This window comes from Opisthorchis viverrini, assembly GCF_000715545.1.
Source record: "Opisthorchis viverrini unplaced genomic scaffold opera_v5_193, whole genome shotgun sequence".
NCBI lineage: Eukaryota > Metazoa > Platyhelminthes > Trematoda > Opisthorchiida > Opisthorchiidae > Opisthorchis > Opisthorchis viverrini.
The window spans coordinates 905,351-924,156 of record NW_008751853.1 but is presented as its reverse complement, the minus strand read 5'-3'; the positions used below and the strand labels follow the sequence as shown (position 1 = coordinate 924,156).

Genomic DNA, 18,806 nt, shown 5'->3' with positions numbered 1-18,806 from the left:
GCTAAATTAACCAAGGTTTTTTGTCAGGTAGCAGGGTCTTGTGTCTCGATAAGTTCTGTTTTGTTTCCATCCAACTTCGTCCCATCGCTCGGACAAGACACTTGACAATGTGCTCAGCCATTCTACTTCAGGGGCACCAGCTTTTCCTGCCGAAAAATTCCAGTGAACCAGCACTAGGGGAAGCGCATCGATGGCTCCCGCAAATAACTGCTAGACACATTCCAAAGAATCTCTTACGAGCGGTAGAACAAAGTTGATTCGTGCAATACCAGAATAAATCCAATGTCTGTTTCTATCGATCGTTTTCGTCCAATGAGCTTCGCGCTTTCCCAGCAAAGGACGTGACTGCACTTTTCCTCTTAGTAGTAAATCATAGCAAGATACCTAATTCTTACGATGCACGGCACAATTTAGCCATCAGCACTAGGGTGTATGATACCTGTATTTCCTGTTTACCCGGACATCCCGACACAGTCGATCATCATCAAAGATAAATTGTTCAACTTGAGAGATGACATATATTTTCCTGTATCACTCGAAGTACAAGTATGTATGTAGCCAGGTTCAGATTTTATCCCTGGTCGAAGAGCCAACGAGTATGACACTGAAGCTATGCAGCGCGAATTTCGATTTTGGCTTTCCCCCGTTTGGCATTTTGGCACCAAATTTCCTGAACAAGCCAGTTAGTTGGTGCGGCGTAAACCGAGTTTGTCGGATCTACTGAACCACCTGCGCAGTCATGCCCTCTCCTACTGTGACAAAAACTGTACAAAACTCAGTGGGTGTTTTGAGTACAGTACACGACGAGATATTGGTTCAAAACTTTGCACGAACGCATACGCTAGTGGTTGGTGGCCTTTTCTAACAAGAAAACATTGCCAGATCAACTGCTTATTGCGAATAATAAAACAGGCTTACGACCTGGCGGTGTAAATAAAGATTAAATTCCCACCCTCTTTGAAACAATGCTGAGATGCTCCTGACATACAAATTCTACTCGTTTGGTGTCGTATTCGTCTCCGGGTCCTGCTGCTCGCTGGAAAGTAGGATTGCGATGTAGGCTTGTGTGTTCGTCTGCCCCTCACTAGCAGTTGAGCCGAAGTGCAGGATTGTGTCGCAGTGCACTTTGTCGGTATAATCCCCAAACTAGTATATATTTGATTCCCGTGTTCATCCGCTGATAGCCTTGACAGGGTTACTTGCATTGTTACAGTCGTATCTCCCTGCACCCAGCGGCGTCTGTTTTGCCATTTATGGTGACCATCTAGATGCCTCCATAACATTTCATTTAAATCAGTTCGTACACGACTACAAAGCAGCTCAGTGAAAGATATTCTATAAAGTATATATATATATATACTCGAGTCTTTCATGTCTCACCTTGAGCAGTCACGAAACTTTATAGGTAACCAAACTTTACTCGGCCCGATCCTGACCTAAATATTATGCGCCTGTCAGGGTTCCCCACATATACCTAATTTTTTCCTACAGAACATGAACATCTGATTACTGCTGTGACTCGATTCTCATGTGACGGACCCATACTGATTTAAATACTCTCACATTGCTTACGGAGCTGCATAGACTTCTGGAGTTGGTTGACCCAAGGAAAGATCTTGCAACACTGATCGCGCTTACGAAATAGAAAGCAGATCTAACCGTCTAGACTTTTGCCCACCACATCCATCACCGAGGCCAGGTCTATGAGAACGCAAGATTGTGTAGTAAAAGGCTAAAGCTAGAAGACGGTTGATAGGAAAATGTGTCCTGTGTATGCTGTATACTGCTCCACACCCACCTGACAATACATTTTGTCATATGTTGCTACTGTAGTGGTGCTGGAGCAGATATTTTCACTTTACTGTGGCTAGTGAGTGGGGTGAATCAACAGTCCACTCAACTCATGCTCTATGTACCTCATATTTGTGGTTCTTCCTGTCATATTTGGCAACCATACTCTATCAACAGTGATAGCCACGTGCATTAGAACTGCGCTTTTCCCCTCAGGTCTCATTCCTCCCCCCTGTTCAAACGGGCTAAGTTGCGCTCATGCCGTTCCACAAACTGCGTTGCCTAAAGCAGCATGTGGTCCTTACTCACTTGTTTCGAATTCCATTGGGCCTGATGCGGCAGGGAGATCCCGAAAAGGACACCTAATACTCTCTATCTCTGTCGTCCTCTCACGGTTAATCAACTAAAGGCATAATCAGTTTCGCTTTGCCTCAAGAATATCTTGCAGATCTTCGTGCAGCCGGTTGTGACATCATCATCATCATCGACAGCATGACTTGCAGATCTGCAGCCGGTTGTGACATCATCATCATCATCGACAGCATGACATCAGTATTCAACACCGATGCTTGACTGCCGTACAACCAACCATTATGCTAGTATACTCGTTTACAATAAGTGCTGCATTTGTAAGCCGTATATTGGAAGTAGTGGTATGCGAAAACGCTTGTTGTCATGCAACTGAGTAAACCATCTGTTGCTGGCAAACTCAAGGGAGACTTGGGTGAGATGACTCAAGTGGTTAGAACGCAAATTCACTGACCGGGAGGTCCGTGGTTCGAACCCGACCTCTGCCTCTCGACTTCCTCTGTCTAGGCTTGGGAAACCTGGAACTATCCCAGCCCTCGTGCTTCCTTCTGGTGCTATGCGAGTTGGGCACCGAAAAGGGAGTTATTTTTGAACAATTTTCATGGGAGATTATTGTTACCTTTAGGATACCTTAAAGTCTACTAGAGCCGAACGTTTTCTTTCATGAATCTCGCTGTCCGTATTGTTTAACTAATCAGTTAGTCACAATGAGCACGTGACCACATAGACAAACGATGGTGGCAAACAATAATTGAAAGTTAAGCGAGTATTCGCATTCTTTGGACAAAATATGGAAGAAATATAGAGCGGAAACTGTTAAAATAACGTAGCTCCAAAACAACTGTTACAAAAGTTACATCTTAGACCGGCGATTTGTTGACATACGTATGCTCAGATTGTGGACAATTAAACAGACATTTTACACAAAACAACTCATTGTTGGGTGATTACAACGGACTTGAGTTTCCTGAATCTTGCCTATCGACCACGTCAAATTTAATTGCTAGCATGGCAGGTGATTTATCCGAAAATGCATGTGTATCTTATTTGATTAACAGTTCCAGGTGTCCCAATGCAATCGCGCGTTCTGTGAGCGAGGCTAAGCTGTGCCAAGAACCTGGGAAGTGCTGGACAGCCAATTCATCCTTATTATTTAGAAATATCAGCAGTGGTTTAACACACATGGCGAACCAGAAAAGCGAAATGCGTGGTTTAAATACATCCTGTTCGGCCACAAATGGCTGGTCAGCAGTATGATTAGTTCGCACACATTCCTGTGACACTGAATTGCATAAGAAACGGAATCCTCTCATTTGGGAAGTCGTCACTCGAGAATTCATTCGTCGCATGGTCATGTAAAGTGAATTCCGCGCTTGCACAATTGGTCAAGTTATATCATATCTACTCATGCTTTACCTACATAAGTTACACTTGATGATCGGTTTGGTCTTTAACTGCTGGTCGGAAGGTCGTGGACTCGAACCTCTGGGGGATTTTGTGGGATGTACCCGGTAGATTTTTCCCAATATGGATGAAAGAGGTGTGAAGTGCTCCTCAGCTTTTCAGCATATACCGACTTTACCGACAGAAGGACATCATTTTGTAAAATCACCAAATATAACCACATAATCACCACTACTATTGGAACGCTTCCTTCTGTGCTTCCTTCTATTTGTGAAATGCTAGAGTTCATCGAATTCTAAGAGTAGCTGAAGACAGTATAACCTTCCATTAGACACCATACCTCAATCAAAATGACCCTGTTTTGAGCACAAAATGGAGACTTGTAAAATATTGTATATAAAACTTTTGATTAGGAAATGTAGATCATTTTTGACCATGTAGATGGTTCTAGTTAATTTTTCGGTGCAGTGACCCCTTCCTGGGCTGGACCACTATTCGGGTAGATTAACAAACGGCGTTTTAGGATATCGGTTATACTTGGTTATTTTTTTACCACACTTTCTCCGTTGATCCCTTTCCAGGAACAAGTTTCGGGGAAAAGGGTTCGTAAATTTGCCAATTTTAGGCAATTTGAGACTTATAAACGTCATGCAAACAAGCACTGATATCCACTCAAAAGAACTGAAACGTGAAAATACTTATATAGTTTTACCAGGTAGTAGAGCATAAATACTAGTGGACTGATATCTGATATAATCGGCTTTCAAGATTTTCGTCGAACGACTTTTGTCATTTCGAATACGAAAAATGTATTAGCGCTTTGTGAATCAAGTACCCCCTATTCTAATTACTGTAGACGATGATTCTAACGTATGGTCGAGTATTTCACCTTGAAATTACCGGACTTTACAAGCCTACAATGAAATTATTCATTCAGACAAACTGCTGGAGACCGAATAGCAAAACGTTTTCGTGTGCTTATATCAGTATTCTGAACATTTTACGCAAACCAGGGACGAAACCACTACGCCACCACCTGACACCGCGTTACAAAGGATTAAAACTTCTTTTGGACAACTTTCGTGACTACGTAGATGTGATCTACGACGTGTCCGTTGTCTACGCTGATGCTCATGGCCGTCCGCTGGACCACCGGATACGAGTCCCTCAGCTTTTAAGTAAGTTTGTTCTGATGCTTCTTCTGTTCTCATTGACTCAATTTTTAAGTCTATGTGTGAGTCCTTAGTCCGGTATGTGAATTACCATTGTGTGTTGGACGACTTGAGCACATCCATAGCCCCGATGAACTGTGTTGATGTGGTATGTTTGAGTAAGGTTTATAGAACAGCTAGTGTGGTGTAGCGGGCATCCTTATGGTCTTTATATTTGAATGATTCACAGCGAAAAAATACCAGCTTCTCATACAAGGGTTCAGCAAAGTTAGAAAATGCAACGAACAAGAGTTCTCACACGTTTCACGTAGTCATGAGTAAGCGTTTCTTCTGGTTTTGAGCGCAAAGCTCTTAATTTTTTGAGTGACGCTCTTTGAAGGAGTTACTATCCAAATCTAAATGGACACTTTGATTATGGTACTTGGAGTGCTGGTAGAACTGATTAGTTTTCGACAATTCCTCAGGACAATTGAATCTGAAGCGCTAACATAAGATTTGCCTAGTTTTGAAGTTGGTCTCAATTAGAACAATTTATCGCAAATAATGTACCATAGATATATTACATGCCATTTCAGACAACCTGCAGAGCTGACCAGAACAATTTTCTAATCAGAGAATGTAACCAATAGTCTTATTTATGCTCGAATCTAGTATTCTGGACTCACTGTTGATCATGTTGCAACACAGTGACCACATTTTTAATGCGTATTGCCGGATTAACGTGGTGGAAGACTGTGAATCCCAGCTGGTTTTTTTTTGGTATCAAAGGAAGCAGGAGTAGAGTTAGTACCTTGTTTCCTGAATCGGTTGCCTGTTTCTCATTCAAAATCGCTAAGCGATTTGTCCCACCACAAATGAGCTACCACGCCGGCCAGGTGTTATCTGGCCGGCCAGTCAGGTTATCTTTTCCGCGGTCCCTGCTAGCACACACATCGGAGCTAAACGGGCGATCTTGTCATTGCCGCTAAAAATCAAATCATTCCAATCAAAGTTCCAAGGGATGAGATTCATGGTGCAGTTCAGTCTCTCCTAAACATGGTCACAATTCTAGGCTTTCCGCCATAGACTGACTTCACTTACAGGAGCGAATCTCGATTACAGTCGCATTATTTGTCAACCACATACCTATTTGGACACTGTTTCATCTAACGCTTCTCACATCTCTGTTCTCATCTGGAACATCTGTGTTCTGGAACATCATCTGTGTTCTCTCATCTGGAACGCATAGTTCTCAACAAGCTGGTCTCACCGAGTTAAGATTGAGAGTGGTGAACTAGGCTGTATATTACCAAGTGCACAGGACAGAATACCAAGTTTTGCCACCCCAAACATTCGAGTATAAGAGTAACTTCCAGAAGCATTGATTGATTCCAGTGCCATTTTGCAAACTTGATATTTTATGAAATGTCGCAAGCTCCCTGATAACTGTCCGCTGCCTTTTCACCACTAGTGTCACCTAAATTGTTGGGAATATGGATAACTGCTTTGAAAGTTTAACCTTTTGTTACTAATGATCATAAAAATTCACAGGTCAGTGCACTTGGAAAGTATCTTTTGGTGATCTGTTTTTTTGCTCGTACGACTTCTACAGAATGTCGCATATTTTGTGTTATCATGTTTAGAATGTAGTGAGGTTCTAAACCGTCAATTCCAGGTGGTTTAACTCAGGTATACATATTCAGTCGGTGTGGAAGGATGATTCAAACGAACCCAGGATGATTGCGACCTTCTTTGGCCTGTTGTTTGGTTTGTCTGTGACTCCAGTTTGTTTGATATTTTCTCAAACTGGTTTGTATGGGTCAGTCTACACATTATTTGTAGAGGTTTTTATCTACGATTTGCAAGCGCATAATCCGACAACATTCCGATCTCCTTGAATCCTCAACCCCGGAACTCAGTACTTTGGAAACAGCTGAATTTTCGATTTCAGTGTTCAGGAGACTCTAATCTGGTGTCGAAATTGGTCCCACCCCCGTATATCTTTCATTAGGTCGACTGATTGATGTGTATGATAAATGCACTCATTTGCATATCACTTTGGTTTTTAAGGGTGACTCATCTGGAACCCGGCTGAATCTCTCAATTATGATGTTCTTAAGCGAAACCGGTCTTTACGTGTCGAAGAGTTTTCATCAAACTTGTGATTAGTATATTACTTCTATGGAATGCAGTGTGGTTTTCGTGACGGTATCCTCTACCTTGGATCGTCAACTAAATTGTGGAACCCTCTTGGTGTGGCGTGCACAATGTACTGAAGTGAACGTAATCCATTTTGTGAGGCATCTGGTCATTTATAAGACATTAGACATTGTTATGGAAGTGAAGTTTAGTTACTTAGTCCGTGTGCTAAATGGTTGGACCTTGTAGTGTCGTCGCAAACCTTTCATCATCAGTTGAGATGTCCTGAGTTATGTCATTGGATAGCGGTGCGTTGTAATGAAATACGCCAGTGTGACGTAATGCAACACAACTTGCCACTGGGCACTGACATCACAACATCGATGGGTGATAGAACAAAGCCATCAAACTCAGACAATTTCAAATGGCTGTGATTTCCACTTTCCAAGGTGTGGAATACTTTGTGTGAAGTGTATCCCGATGTGTCAACCTTCGTGTATCTGTTTTTTGAAGCCTTTCGACAGCTGAACACGGACGTTGTCATTACTGTATCACCTGTGATGAAGTTTGGGTCCGTATTCGAACAGCTATCTCATTGCATTACTTAGTTCCTAACATTTAGTTGAGATGATGCTTATGAAGTGAGAGCACATCTAAGATGAATATTTTACGTTGTGCATTCTATTTGCGCACGCATATCCATGGGCTCCACAGTTCATTCATTTCTGTTTACCAGAGGTTCACGGGCGGAAGTCCGGTTGAAGAAAACGAACCAAATATGCGGACGCATTTTGATGACATTGTGAAGACAATTAATACCTTTGATTAATACTGGCCATTCAAAATGGATTCTTTTGGTTTCTTTTACGCATGATCCGACCTTTCTCATCTCCAACGGACACAATAATCATGGTCGTTCATCACTTGTGTTTTCGCTGAGGTTGGTGGTTGATATGCGAGGAGACATCACCATGGCCGTTCAGGCAAAGGTTGGTGACTTGCCGGAAGCGTCAATCACATCCAAGTAGATTTCACTGAGTGACGTCAGCTGAATTCAGTACAGGGGTAGGCTGTTTCATCCTTGCTGAGGTTAACTATCATTACAGGATGTTACTGCTCTCATCAACTGGCACCAATTTTGGGTAACTTTATCTTGCGTCAGCTAACGTAGGGACTTCCAGTAAATGTGGTGAAGGTAGCGGATTTGATGAATCCTGAATTGAGAATTCCAAGCAATAGTGATGGTCTCGTTTGGTCGCTCATCCTTGTGTCACGGAACCGTTTTAGTTGCTCCCCCAACATAGTTGCCGTGTGTCTGAGACTTCAGTTCGTTAACATCCTTTGTGTGTTTGGTTCATCGAACCTGACGGGATCTCCCCGATTGTCATGATGAAAAGAATACAGACAGGCTACCGCCAACTTTCTACACTACTCGCTTGTTTATTCTGAAATCCTTTGCGTTATTAGTTCTTTTCGCTACCGTTCTTGCTTGATAATGTCCAGAATATCTTAAGCTCCCTCGTTGAAGGAGCTGAGGTTGGCAGCGCAGTTATTGACAACAACTCTGGATTTCATTATTGGACACCTTATCTAACCACCAAGCTCTAATTATTGGTCGAGGCTACCGATGAACAATAGACTTTGGCCGCTGGATATCTCCTGCCTAGGAAATCCGGATTTATCAGGCGTTAATTAAGGTTAGGGAGACCTCCGCGTTGAGGATCCAAGGTTTCCTACTTGAACTAATCCCAGTTCGTCCCCACGATGCTTTTGTCAGCCGCGTGAAAGCGTGTACGTCGCTGTTAGCCCAACCGCAAATATCTGTTGGTTGACATTTTGGTAAGGTAGTTTAAACCGGGTATGTGGATTCGGTGATTGTTCAATCTCCCTACCACCTCTGCTTGATAGTCCAAGTGAAGGGATCTGTACAGTAGCTTAGAAGGTGAGGTGATCATCTGTCTACCTATAGAGACGTTTATCGGCATCAACTATTGCGACAGTATAACCTTATTTGCGAAGGACCCGGATTCTTCCAAGATCACTTTCGTGGAAACCATCACGCTCTCAGTCGAAGTAGTGCATGGTTTTTCCGCACACTTCATGGAAAAGTGGTTGTGGAATAACCAGTTGGTTGTTACATCATATTCGACGAACTGTGCTAATTTTCTGTCCCACAGCCGTCACTCATTGCAAAATGTATTCCATACAGATCTATGAAATCAGACCTCTCAGACCACTAACCTTTCATAAACTTTTTTGTTCCAGGGCACAAGAGCTGCTCCAAGCCGTAGAAAAGCATGTTGATGCAAATCCTTTATAGTTTTCATTTAAACATGTATCACCTGAGTGGTCCCGAACCGAAGCGGATGAAGGGATTTCTCATACTAATTTGAGTTCGCTAACTGTTTTGATTTCGCCGCTAGACGCACTGTAACTCAGCTGTCACTTTATATATTGGATCACCATTACACTGTCCCACGTCTCGCCCCTCCCCACTCCGGAACCCTTAGATTGGATGGATTCCACACGAAGTTTGCACATTCACGTGACACGCATCCCCATCCATTCTGTGCCGGTAGGCGATAACCAACTGTACAAATGGTTGTGCGAACGATTCCACATCAAAGACGAGTAAGTCATTTTCAGGTTGAGTTTACTTTTTCTGAGAACATAGTAAATAAATCTTAAGATGGAATCCCACAACAATACGGTCGGCATGATGATTTGTGGCTAGGTTTTAGGAACGCAAAAATCGTCTTCACATTTTACATTGACTGAGTAAGAGTAGTTCATTGCTAAGCTTTTGACTTCTTCAAGTAACCTAGCTGGTTGGATCACTTATCGGTCATCATGGAGAACCCGATAATCAACGTGCCAGTGGCTTGGACTACAACAGGATCTTTGGAATGATAAACTGGCAGTCGCAGTAAGCCTCAACTGTATGAGACATCCCTTGAAGGCATTGGTCGTCACCAGTCACTCAAGGCTGGTCGGCGGATGCATGGACTTGAGATGGACAATTCACGACCGTCAACTGAAGTAGCATCACTATCTTGACGAACACCATTGCCTCACGGTTGCATAGATGTTACTAAATTCATCTTGAGTTCCATAATGAAGAGAATGGGGTGGGACAGATAGAGGAACCCAGTGTTATTCTACCACTAAAACCCAAGGGGTCTGCTCGTCCAACCATTCAGATAAGTTGAATAAAAAGTGAACCGCATAAATGCCACTGACATCAGCAACTGGGTGATGTCTTCTAGGGCCTGTGGTCAGTCACTCAGAGATTCATGTGCTCCTCATTCTGGAAGGTGTATTACACCAGCACCACAACACGTGTCACATGAGATATGTGCCTGTCTAGTCAGCCCTAATCACGCTAAATGCTCTGATGTGATGGGATCCGCCCCAGAACTGACTATACCTTCACAAACGAACTCGCATCTAATGTTCAGGAAACAGTCTCATCCGATTACACCATAACTGCAAGCCATCGATAAAAATAGCAAGAGCACTGTATGGCAGTTTTTTTTACTGTGCTTGACTCCTCTCAAGAATTCTGTAACGTTTCTCATGCTCAGACGTTCCGGAATCTGCAACTATCCCAGCAGAAATCTTTGGATGACTTTGGACGACAGAGCGTCCCAAGATTATATGAAACCCCAAGCTTTGAGCAATCCCTTTTCCCCTCGGGACATCTTAGCTTCACATCGAGCAATTCTTGGATGGTTACGGGACATTTAACGATAAAGGTTTAACGGTATTCGAATTAGACTATCCTGTGTGAGTTTCATCTTCTGGCTTTGGTCCACGTTTACTAGAGCGCAATGATCTGAAACGCATGTTCCGATATTTCATGATTTCAGATTTGTTGAAAATCTCCAGAGCCACTTTTATCCATCGGACGGCCATTCGCTGTGTAAAGCCGACGGCGAAACAAACCACTTGTCAAGCACAATACCGAACGGAGGGTTGCATCCGGCTTCCGATGATATACAAGGAATTATCATGAAAGCAATGCCAAAAGAAATGCACAAAGAAGCTGCCGTACTACAGCCACTCAGACTGGTCGATCTACTGCCGTCGTTGTTGCTTTTCTACGGATTCACTATTTACTGGCTTGTCGGTTTTGGGTGGCATGGTCCTTTGATTGAGCNGTCTTGGGCAGTGCTGCAGGAATGCTTTACGTGCACTATTTCGTTTGACCATGAGATTACCAAATATTCTCACACTAGATGCTATTTTTTCGAATAACAACCTTGACAACCATTAAATGGATTAGTTCACGAAACTATTGTGATAAGCTAGATATGTAATGGTATTTCATCTTGTTTTTTCTGTTTTCCACTTCCTATAATAATAATTGTCTCTCTTGATCACATTTCGGAGTGTTTTTGGCCTGTTTTGGTTGGGTCATCGACGTTTACTCGCCACTGAGAGTAATCTCTGAGGTAGAAAACCCGTCAAGTATATCCTCTTTGCCACCAGTCAACAGGCAGCAATCGACTACCAACTGTTTTTCAAAGATGGAAAATAGGATCATCCTGGGGAGATGGGATTGCAGTCCTTTTCTGGGATTGCTGATGCGCGTGGTCCAATAACATTCGAACAGGTCGTTGAAGTTTGTGCAACTAGTTGTGGGCTTTCGCACTGAATTCTTGTCGGTTTTGCTTGTTGCTTCAAAGCGATTTGACTGATGAATGAAAGAAATAGCGTCTGTTGACAACTTTGCGGTTTTTTGCTTTTCTTTCCATTTCATTTACCGACGCACCCTCCTCAGAATCTTCGATCCACTTTAGTACAGGCGATTGCGTATTCCAAAGTGGATACTCATTGGTAATAGAGATCCATGAAGGCTTGCGTATTCATTCTGTGACATAAGAAGACCGAAAAAGTTGGAATATCCGCACCGTGTTCTGCATGAACAAGGTCGAAAAGGCTGAGCTGTATGTGACATCTACTTGGTTTAATTATCGGCAAAGCATGCTGTTTAGTCGTGTTTTTCCAACAGTTATGATTCCACCCATGGAAACTTATTCCCAATCGATTATAGACTTTAATTTTATAAATTCCAAGGGTTGCATTTCCAAAGATATTTTTTTTCATACAAACCTCAGTGAACAAGAACAGTAACCTAGGTAGAATGTGTCACTCAGTGACAGACGAAAGTCTCAGCTCAGACTTTTGTATACTCACCCGAAAAGTCACCCACATCCTGAGATATCGTTCGATAAAATACATTATACAAATATGCAAAAGTATATTCTACAAGAGGCGAATGTCATAAGAAGGAGCTAACGAAATGATAATGAGGATGAGGTTTTCAGTATTCAGTTTAACGCAAAAGTAGTCTCAAAACCTATCCAGTAGCAAAAGTGCGTTGCTAGTCTTGGATCTATGACAACGTTTTAGTTCGACCGCCCAGGTTATGAACAAACTAGGTTTCGTTAACACCTCAGATTTTGGCTCATAACTGACGTTATTTGGGATTCCTACAGGGTATTCGAAAACTTTTAGAAGTTCGAATTTTTATGTCAGTAATCGAGTTCAAAGTCTTCCCTTTTGGGTCAAATGAGAATAGATGTAATTTCAACGTTTAAAATGATCTTGTTGGAATCTGCTCACTAACTCATCTGAGGAGCAACCTTTTTTGATACTCGGTCAGTATGGTTTGAGTGAACCTGGTCGTTGGTCGTTGGTGATTCAGGATGGTCCTTAGGGCAAGGTAGACCGGATTTCAAGGATTTCACTTTTTGGTCGCTGTGTCTCTGCCGATGTGCCGATCGCCGAAGGTGACACAAGAGACGTTTAAATTGTTGATCACCGACCAACCATTGGCGTTCATCTTTAGAAACCAGCTGATACAGCCTGGATTTTGACAGTCAAGCATGAGCAGATCCTATCAGTGACGTTCACGGAGCGGGGTGATCAACCGCAGTAAAGCGAATTAATGATTATGGAATCACCAAGTGGAACAGTTCACAGCTAGAGACTTAAGTGTCCATTATAAGGATAGATATACTTGAGATCTGTGGAATTCCTAATCGATGCCCCTGATAGTAAGCCTACTTGGATTTTCAGAATTCTTGTCACTGGACAACATGCTTCCTTATCCGGCGGTTTAACGGAAGAAGTGGAATTACTAGAACCCATTCAGATCATAATTTGAATCGTTCCGATTCGCAAAAGTGTGTGGATCATAATTAAAAAAACTTCATCAACTTTGTCAGCTGTACTAACCGCGTACTTGTACAAAGGTTGTAGCTGCCACAGTTTCTTTCACCGATGATTCGGGGAGTTGGGGTAGGTAGCTGCGCATTGGAGGCAGGAGCTAATAAATTGGTGCATAAATACGGCACTGTCAGTGGTCTGTCAAGCAAATGGATTTGGAAGGGAGCTATGCAGTGAAAGCAACAGCTTGGATGCACGAGCGCCATTGAGGACGTGACGGGGCTATATTTGACAATGTCCCTAACCGTTGATGTGGCCCGTCTCGGGGTCCCCATCCACGAAGACGACAATGACTAGCGCAGCTGAGTTTGCTGGTAATGGCTTTCATACTTCGCTGCCAAGTCATTATCTGACCGCCTCTGGCTCCATTCCACCCTTCACGTGGTTGTGCGAAAAGAGCTCTTCGAGGAAGTCGGTCGACTGTCATAGGCAGCACGTGGCCAAGCTAGCGCAACCTATGTAGTGTGATCATTTCATCTATCGAGGTCGAGTTATTTTTTCCGAATACCATTCGACGATCCTACCAGATTCGAGCAATGCTCCGTAGACATCGATGGTCAAACACTTTGACGTCCTCGGTGCGCAGCGGCCAGGTTTCTGATTCGTATGGTAATATGCAGCGCATTGCAGCCTTGTAAACCTTGACAGAGAAGCTGATGTTACGCCTACGCCAAAGGTGTCGCAGGTTCACAAAAGCTGCTCTGGTATTCTCAATCCGGATGAAAATGTCCGTCGGGACTGATACAGCTGCCCAGGTAAACAAATTTGTCTACTACCTCAATCGGTTAGTCCGCAAGCGTGAGGCTAGGTTTCGAGCCCACCCAGTCTTGAGGTAACACTTTACACTTTGCAGGTGTGAAGCGCGTGCCGAACCGCGAGGCAGAATTATTGAGATTATATAATATTGTTTGTATTGCCACGGGGTCGGATCCAAGAAGAGCTATGTCGTCTGCGTACTCGATGTCTGTGAGCGGAGGCCCAGGGAGCACTTCGACCCCACAGGCATTAGAGGCTGTTAGTGAGTCTTCCATGATCGTACCAATGAAAAAGTTGAAATTTAAGTGGAAATGTGAAACAGGACAACCCTGTCGGACACCACCTGGTGTGGTGAACTCAGGAGAGGGCTTCCCGTAGACCTTCACACGGCCGCAGGTGTTGGCATACAGCGCCTTAAGCGGGGAAACCTTTGCTTCACAGACACTGCCATAGTATCTGACGGTCCACAGAGTCAAAGGCAGCCTTCAGATCAAGAAATACAACCACTGGTGGCTGCTGGAATCAGTGTCGCTGTTCCAGAATCTGTCGGAGGGTTGATGCAACTTCTTGCTGGACGGAACTCAGCTTGGTCTTCACGGATCTGTCTCTCCCTGTGTTCACTCAACTTTCGAATGACAAGGCCAGAGAGCACCTTCGATGCCGCGGCCAACAGACTGATGCCACGGTGGTTTTCACACAGCGTCCGCGTACGTTTTTTGAAGATGGGGATAACTGTCGACATGCCCCATTCTGCAGGCACCTCGTCCTATATAATATCAATAAGCTTTGTCAGATGGGTCACCAGGGATTCTCCACCTTCTTTGAAGAGGGCTGGATACAGACCGTCCGGTCCTAGTGCTCTCTCACGTTTCAGTATGGATATCTCATACCTTATTTCTTCACTTTATGTGTACCAGAATGTGTTGCTTTTCCAGATGAACCAACTCACGATTGCTCAGCTTTCTTTAAAACCGAACTATCTTGTGGACGGGGCATTCCCTGCCCGAGGATCTTCAATAATCCCGTTGACTAGAAGCCATCTTGTGGGCTTTATACCGAAGTGCCTAATCAGACACAATTCGACCTAGAATATACCACCGTAGTGATGATCGCTCACAATACTTAGAGAGGACGGGATTCGCACACATTAGTTTTGGTATCTAAGAGGAAATTAAACGTCGCTCACGGAAGACAGTAGCATCATTTGCGTAACAGTGTGGAAAGGGATCTGGTGTATTTGACTGTGATGTTTCTTTCATCACTAAAGGACATATCGAAATTTACACGATCCTTTATTACATAAAAGTTAACGAACGGTGTTGGCACTTCACTGACATCTGAGCTTGGTAGATAACAAGAGAAAACTGCCTGTTTTTCAGAACCGCTGTTACGAAATCTGGAGTGCTTGATGGACAAGGTACTGCTAGACGTGGATTTGAAGGTCGCTTCTGAAACCTGGCCCCGGCACTAAGTAAATTGCAGTGTGAGTTTTCAAATAGTTATTAGCGAAGGACTTTTCAACTATCTATCCGATACGGGCATTAATTCCGTATAGCATGTACGAAATACTGAACAGTAAATTGTACACTACTTACTCCAATTGTGTCACTGGTGTGCTCGCCTTAGAAGTGAAGAACATTATACAATATACTCAAATAAGTAAGTCTCAAACGGATTGCACGGTTTTCAAGCGCGGTCCTGTTAGTTGGCCTCTATGGATACGGTGCATTGCAGCAGTCGATCAAATTGGACCTTGTAACGATTTGCGATTAGATGACAAGTTTCAGGATTGGCAAGCAAGAAAATATTTGCTGAGAACATTGGCATCCTTTAATCGTTGTTTTTCAGTATTTCAAGTGATCACTCCTTCCAACCATTTGGTCACTTCCATTTATTTCAAAAATTGTCACACCTAGATATTTTCCAGTGGCTGAAGGTCTACAGGGCTCCAAAAATCTTGGATAGTTCTCTATTTCATTGTGTACCTTGTGAAAGCTATCTTTTTGTATTTACATCAGCTGAAGGTGACTATCCAAACAAATCCCAAGGGACAATTCCTTTTCTGTGTGCTCAAATCTGTCCCTCACTTCACAGTGTCCAAATGAACCAGTTGTTGGAAGAATGCAAATTTGAGCGACGCCTCGCAAGGAGCTTACAAGGAGCTCACAAGGAGCTTACTGCATGAGTATTTCACACATCGAGTTGTAGAGAGATTTTAGAGGTTTGGTGCTACATTCACACATATTCCGTCAGTTTGTACTCAAATGTTATTAGCTTTGAGGTTAAGTTGTTCTTGTTGGGTTTCATCTGGGGCGCGGAGCGGCCTGATTCGGAAACCTGTTAGGATTTCTCAGCGATATTTGACTGAACCACAAACAAATCTTTGTTACAAACGTTTCTGGCTGGTAGCCAACAATCTAATCTCATCATATTCTAGTGCAATGGAATGTCTTCTATTTCTCTATTTGAAGTCCACTTGATTAATCGTCAAACCATTTTTAGCTCCCTCTGAGTTTTAAGCTTATGACAAACTTGGCTGATTAATGTGTAAAAGAATTTCATCAAAAACTTGGAGTACCTTCCACAGTTGACAGTTGCTGCATGTATTTCATCCGAGGAAACTAACCGTGACGAATTTTCCTAAGTAGGCAGCGTATAGCGTAATTGGAGAGTCGTACAAATGGTAGCTTGAAGGGGGTTTTCAACTAAATATTAACGATTAATCCGCTGTTGTAAGTCTGTTGACTCAAATGTGCCTTTTGACAATTACTCGTAGGGTCCCACTCATCCGAACGGGAAGCTTGTGATAAGAACCAATGCAATAAACCCGTATACTAAAGAGTATGGGACTTTGAAGCTGTAAAACGGCGCGTCGTCTTGATCGCCTACCGGAAACGTGTTGAATTCAGTCAATGAAATGCAGTGCAGTAACTTTCCTATGATGTAAATCCTTTGCGCACTTACCTTTGTTTATCGCAGAAAGGACTGGTATCCTCCATGCTTCCTGCATCGGAAAAGCAGTATCCCGACCAATACAAAAATTAGAGCGAGATTGTTTGAGCTTTGATTACAACCGAATCAGTGCTTAATAGAAATACTGGTCTAAAACAAGTAGCGCGGTTTCCAACATAAAAATTGCTCCCATGTGGTGGATATCCATGGACAACGGCTAGCAAGATTTTCCTCACCCATCACATTTCTCGGCTATTGAGTTGAATAACGTAAAAAGTCTAGTCAGTTCGACCAAAAATGGTGCCTAGAATAATTACAGATCTTAATATGTCGCCAAACCTGAGTCAGTCATTTTCTGCAAAAGTTTTACTTTAAAATGTCACGGCGTGCCTGTGTCCCGTCACCTTTTTCAGAAACACTGAACGGGTTCCTACTGGGGCTGGGCTCCTCCAATTAGCACTCATAAACTCTGGACAGACGGATGCTTAATTTGGGTCCATTCACTGCCTAACTCTCGCACCGTGTAGAAGAGCTGCTTGCACCTCTGGGGCGAAGTAACCCAAATAAATATTTTGCTACCGTAGTCGCACTTACTAAATGGACAGTGAATTAACACTGCTACCTAGCTTCATATAACCGAAACAAGTCCAGTTTTCTTAAATACAAAGCTAAACGTAGATGGCCGTTGAAATTGAGAAATATCCTGTAATACAGAGTGTACTCCCGCAGGCTTGGCTGTCTAGGAATTTTTTTGTGGGTTATATCTGTGGTTTTGCTGTAATTGATATTCTGTGACTACCGTATTTCAAAACATGCTCCGTAATACTTCACCCTAATCGGCTACACAAGGTTGGCTTTGTTGTCCCTCTTGAGTGGCGATTAAGTGATGCATGTACCGTATTTGATGATCACAGTCTTTCGTTTCTATATGTGGTCGGCTTTGGATCTGTCCTCTATTGTTTGTCACCTATATTTTTCCATTGAGTTTAAGCAGACTGAGAAGCTCTCCAACTGCCTCATTCGATACTATTCGGAAGGTGGCATGTGGTAATGACTGTCCTGTGCAGGACGCCGATAACTTCATTCAACAGAAAAATTCCAAAAAGCATACCTGGAGTTTTCATCTTAATACAAATCTAAACTTCTTAAATACCACCTAAATGGCCCTATGTCTTCTGAGTTGAACTCACTATTGTATTGTTCTCTAAACTCAGTTCTTGGATTGTACAAAATGTCCCCAAACAAGGTTAATGGTGGCTGTGCCTTTTGGATCGACTGAGTGAGCTAACTGACTGACAGATAAAATTCAAGCCTGTTGGTGTTCGGATATTGAAAACTAAAAAAGTGTTTGGCATATTTACCCTAAAATTAGGCTCATTTATGATAATCTGTGTGTATTGTTACTGATTTACTCGTTGCTCACCTATTGACAATCACCGGAGGAATCCCCTAAACAGTCACCCAGCAGTCACGGTTGAGCAAAACACACGCCACACTACAAAAATACAACTGGTATTCCACATACCGACCGGTCGGGTGGCGACTCGGCTGATGATACCCTGTGACGGTCGATGTGGCACGAGACTATTTGTACGTAAGCAATTCATGCTTGCACGTGAGCTGCGATACTACCAAGTCGCCCAGACCCAGACAGGACGACAATTAGAGCATTCAACCAAAGCATTTGACTCAAAAGCCTGACCGCAAGGTAGCGATGTTTGGCGGCAGGTGCGTATGCACAATCACTTTTATGAAACAAGCCGCACACACGCCCTAACTCCCAACCTGGAGGACGCATCTTAATCTTTACGTCTGAAAAGGCGATGTTATTGGTTTATCTGACCTTTCCAACAACGACCCATTAACCGATCGACTGGACGACTGTCAGTCAGGTAGCGCCACCGACGTTTGAAACCTGAGGGAAATTTTTTGGGTTAGTTGTAGGTTGTGCGGGATCTGTATAATTCACGCTCACAGCACTCCAATTGAAGATACCCGGTATTCAAACAACTCACTTGGAACAAAGCACAAACGCGTGTAGACATGAATCCTCTGAACTATAAAGTTTGT

At 43.1% G+C, this 18,806-nt stretch overlaps 1 protein-coding gene across 1 annotated transcript in view; it reads left to right on the top strand.

Moving 5' to 3' along the window:
- Nucleotides 1-11,171, top strand: part of T265_08004 (hypothetical protein) — a gene marked incomplete at both ends in the record, with an annotated part of 30,918 nt that extends 19,747 nt beyond the window's left edge. Inside the window, 3 exons of the mRNA XM_009173685.1 lie at nucleotides 4,442-4,682; nucleotides 9,305-9,425; nucleotides 10,664-11,171. Coding sequence (XP_009171949.1) covers nucleotides 4,442-4,682; nucleotides 9,305-9,425; nucleotides 10,664-11,051 — 750 coding nt within the window. The remainder of the gene's footprint in view (nucleotides 1-4,441; nucleotides 4,683-9,304; nucleotides 9,426-10,663) is intronic.
- Nucleotides 11,172-18,806: the final 7,635 nt, after the last annotated feature.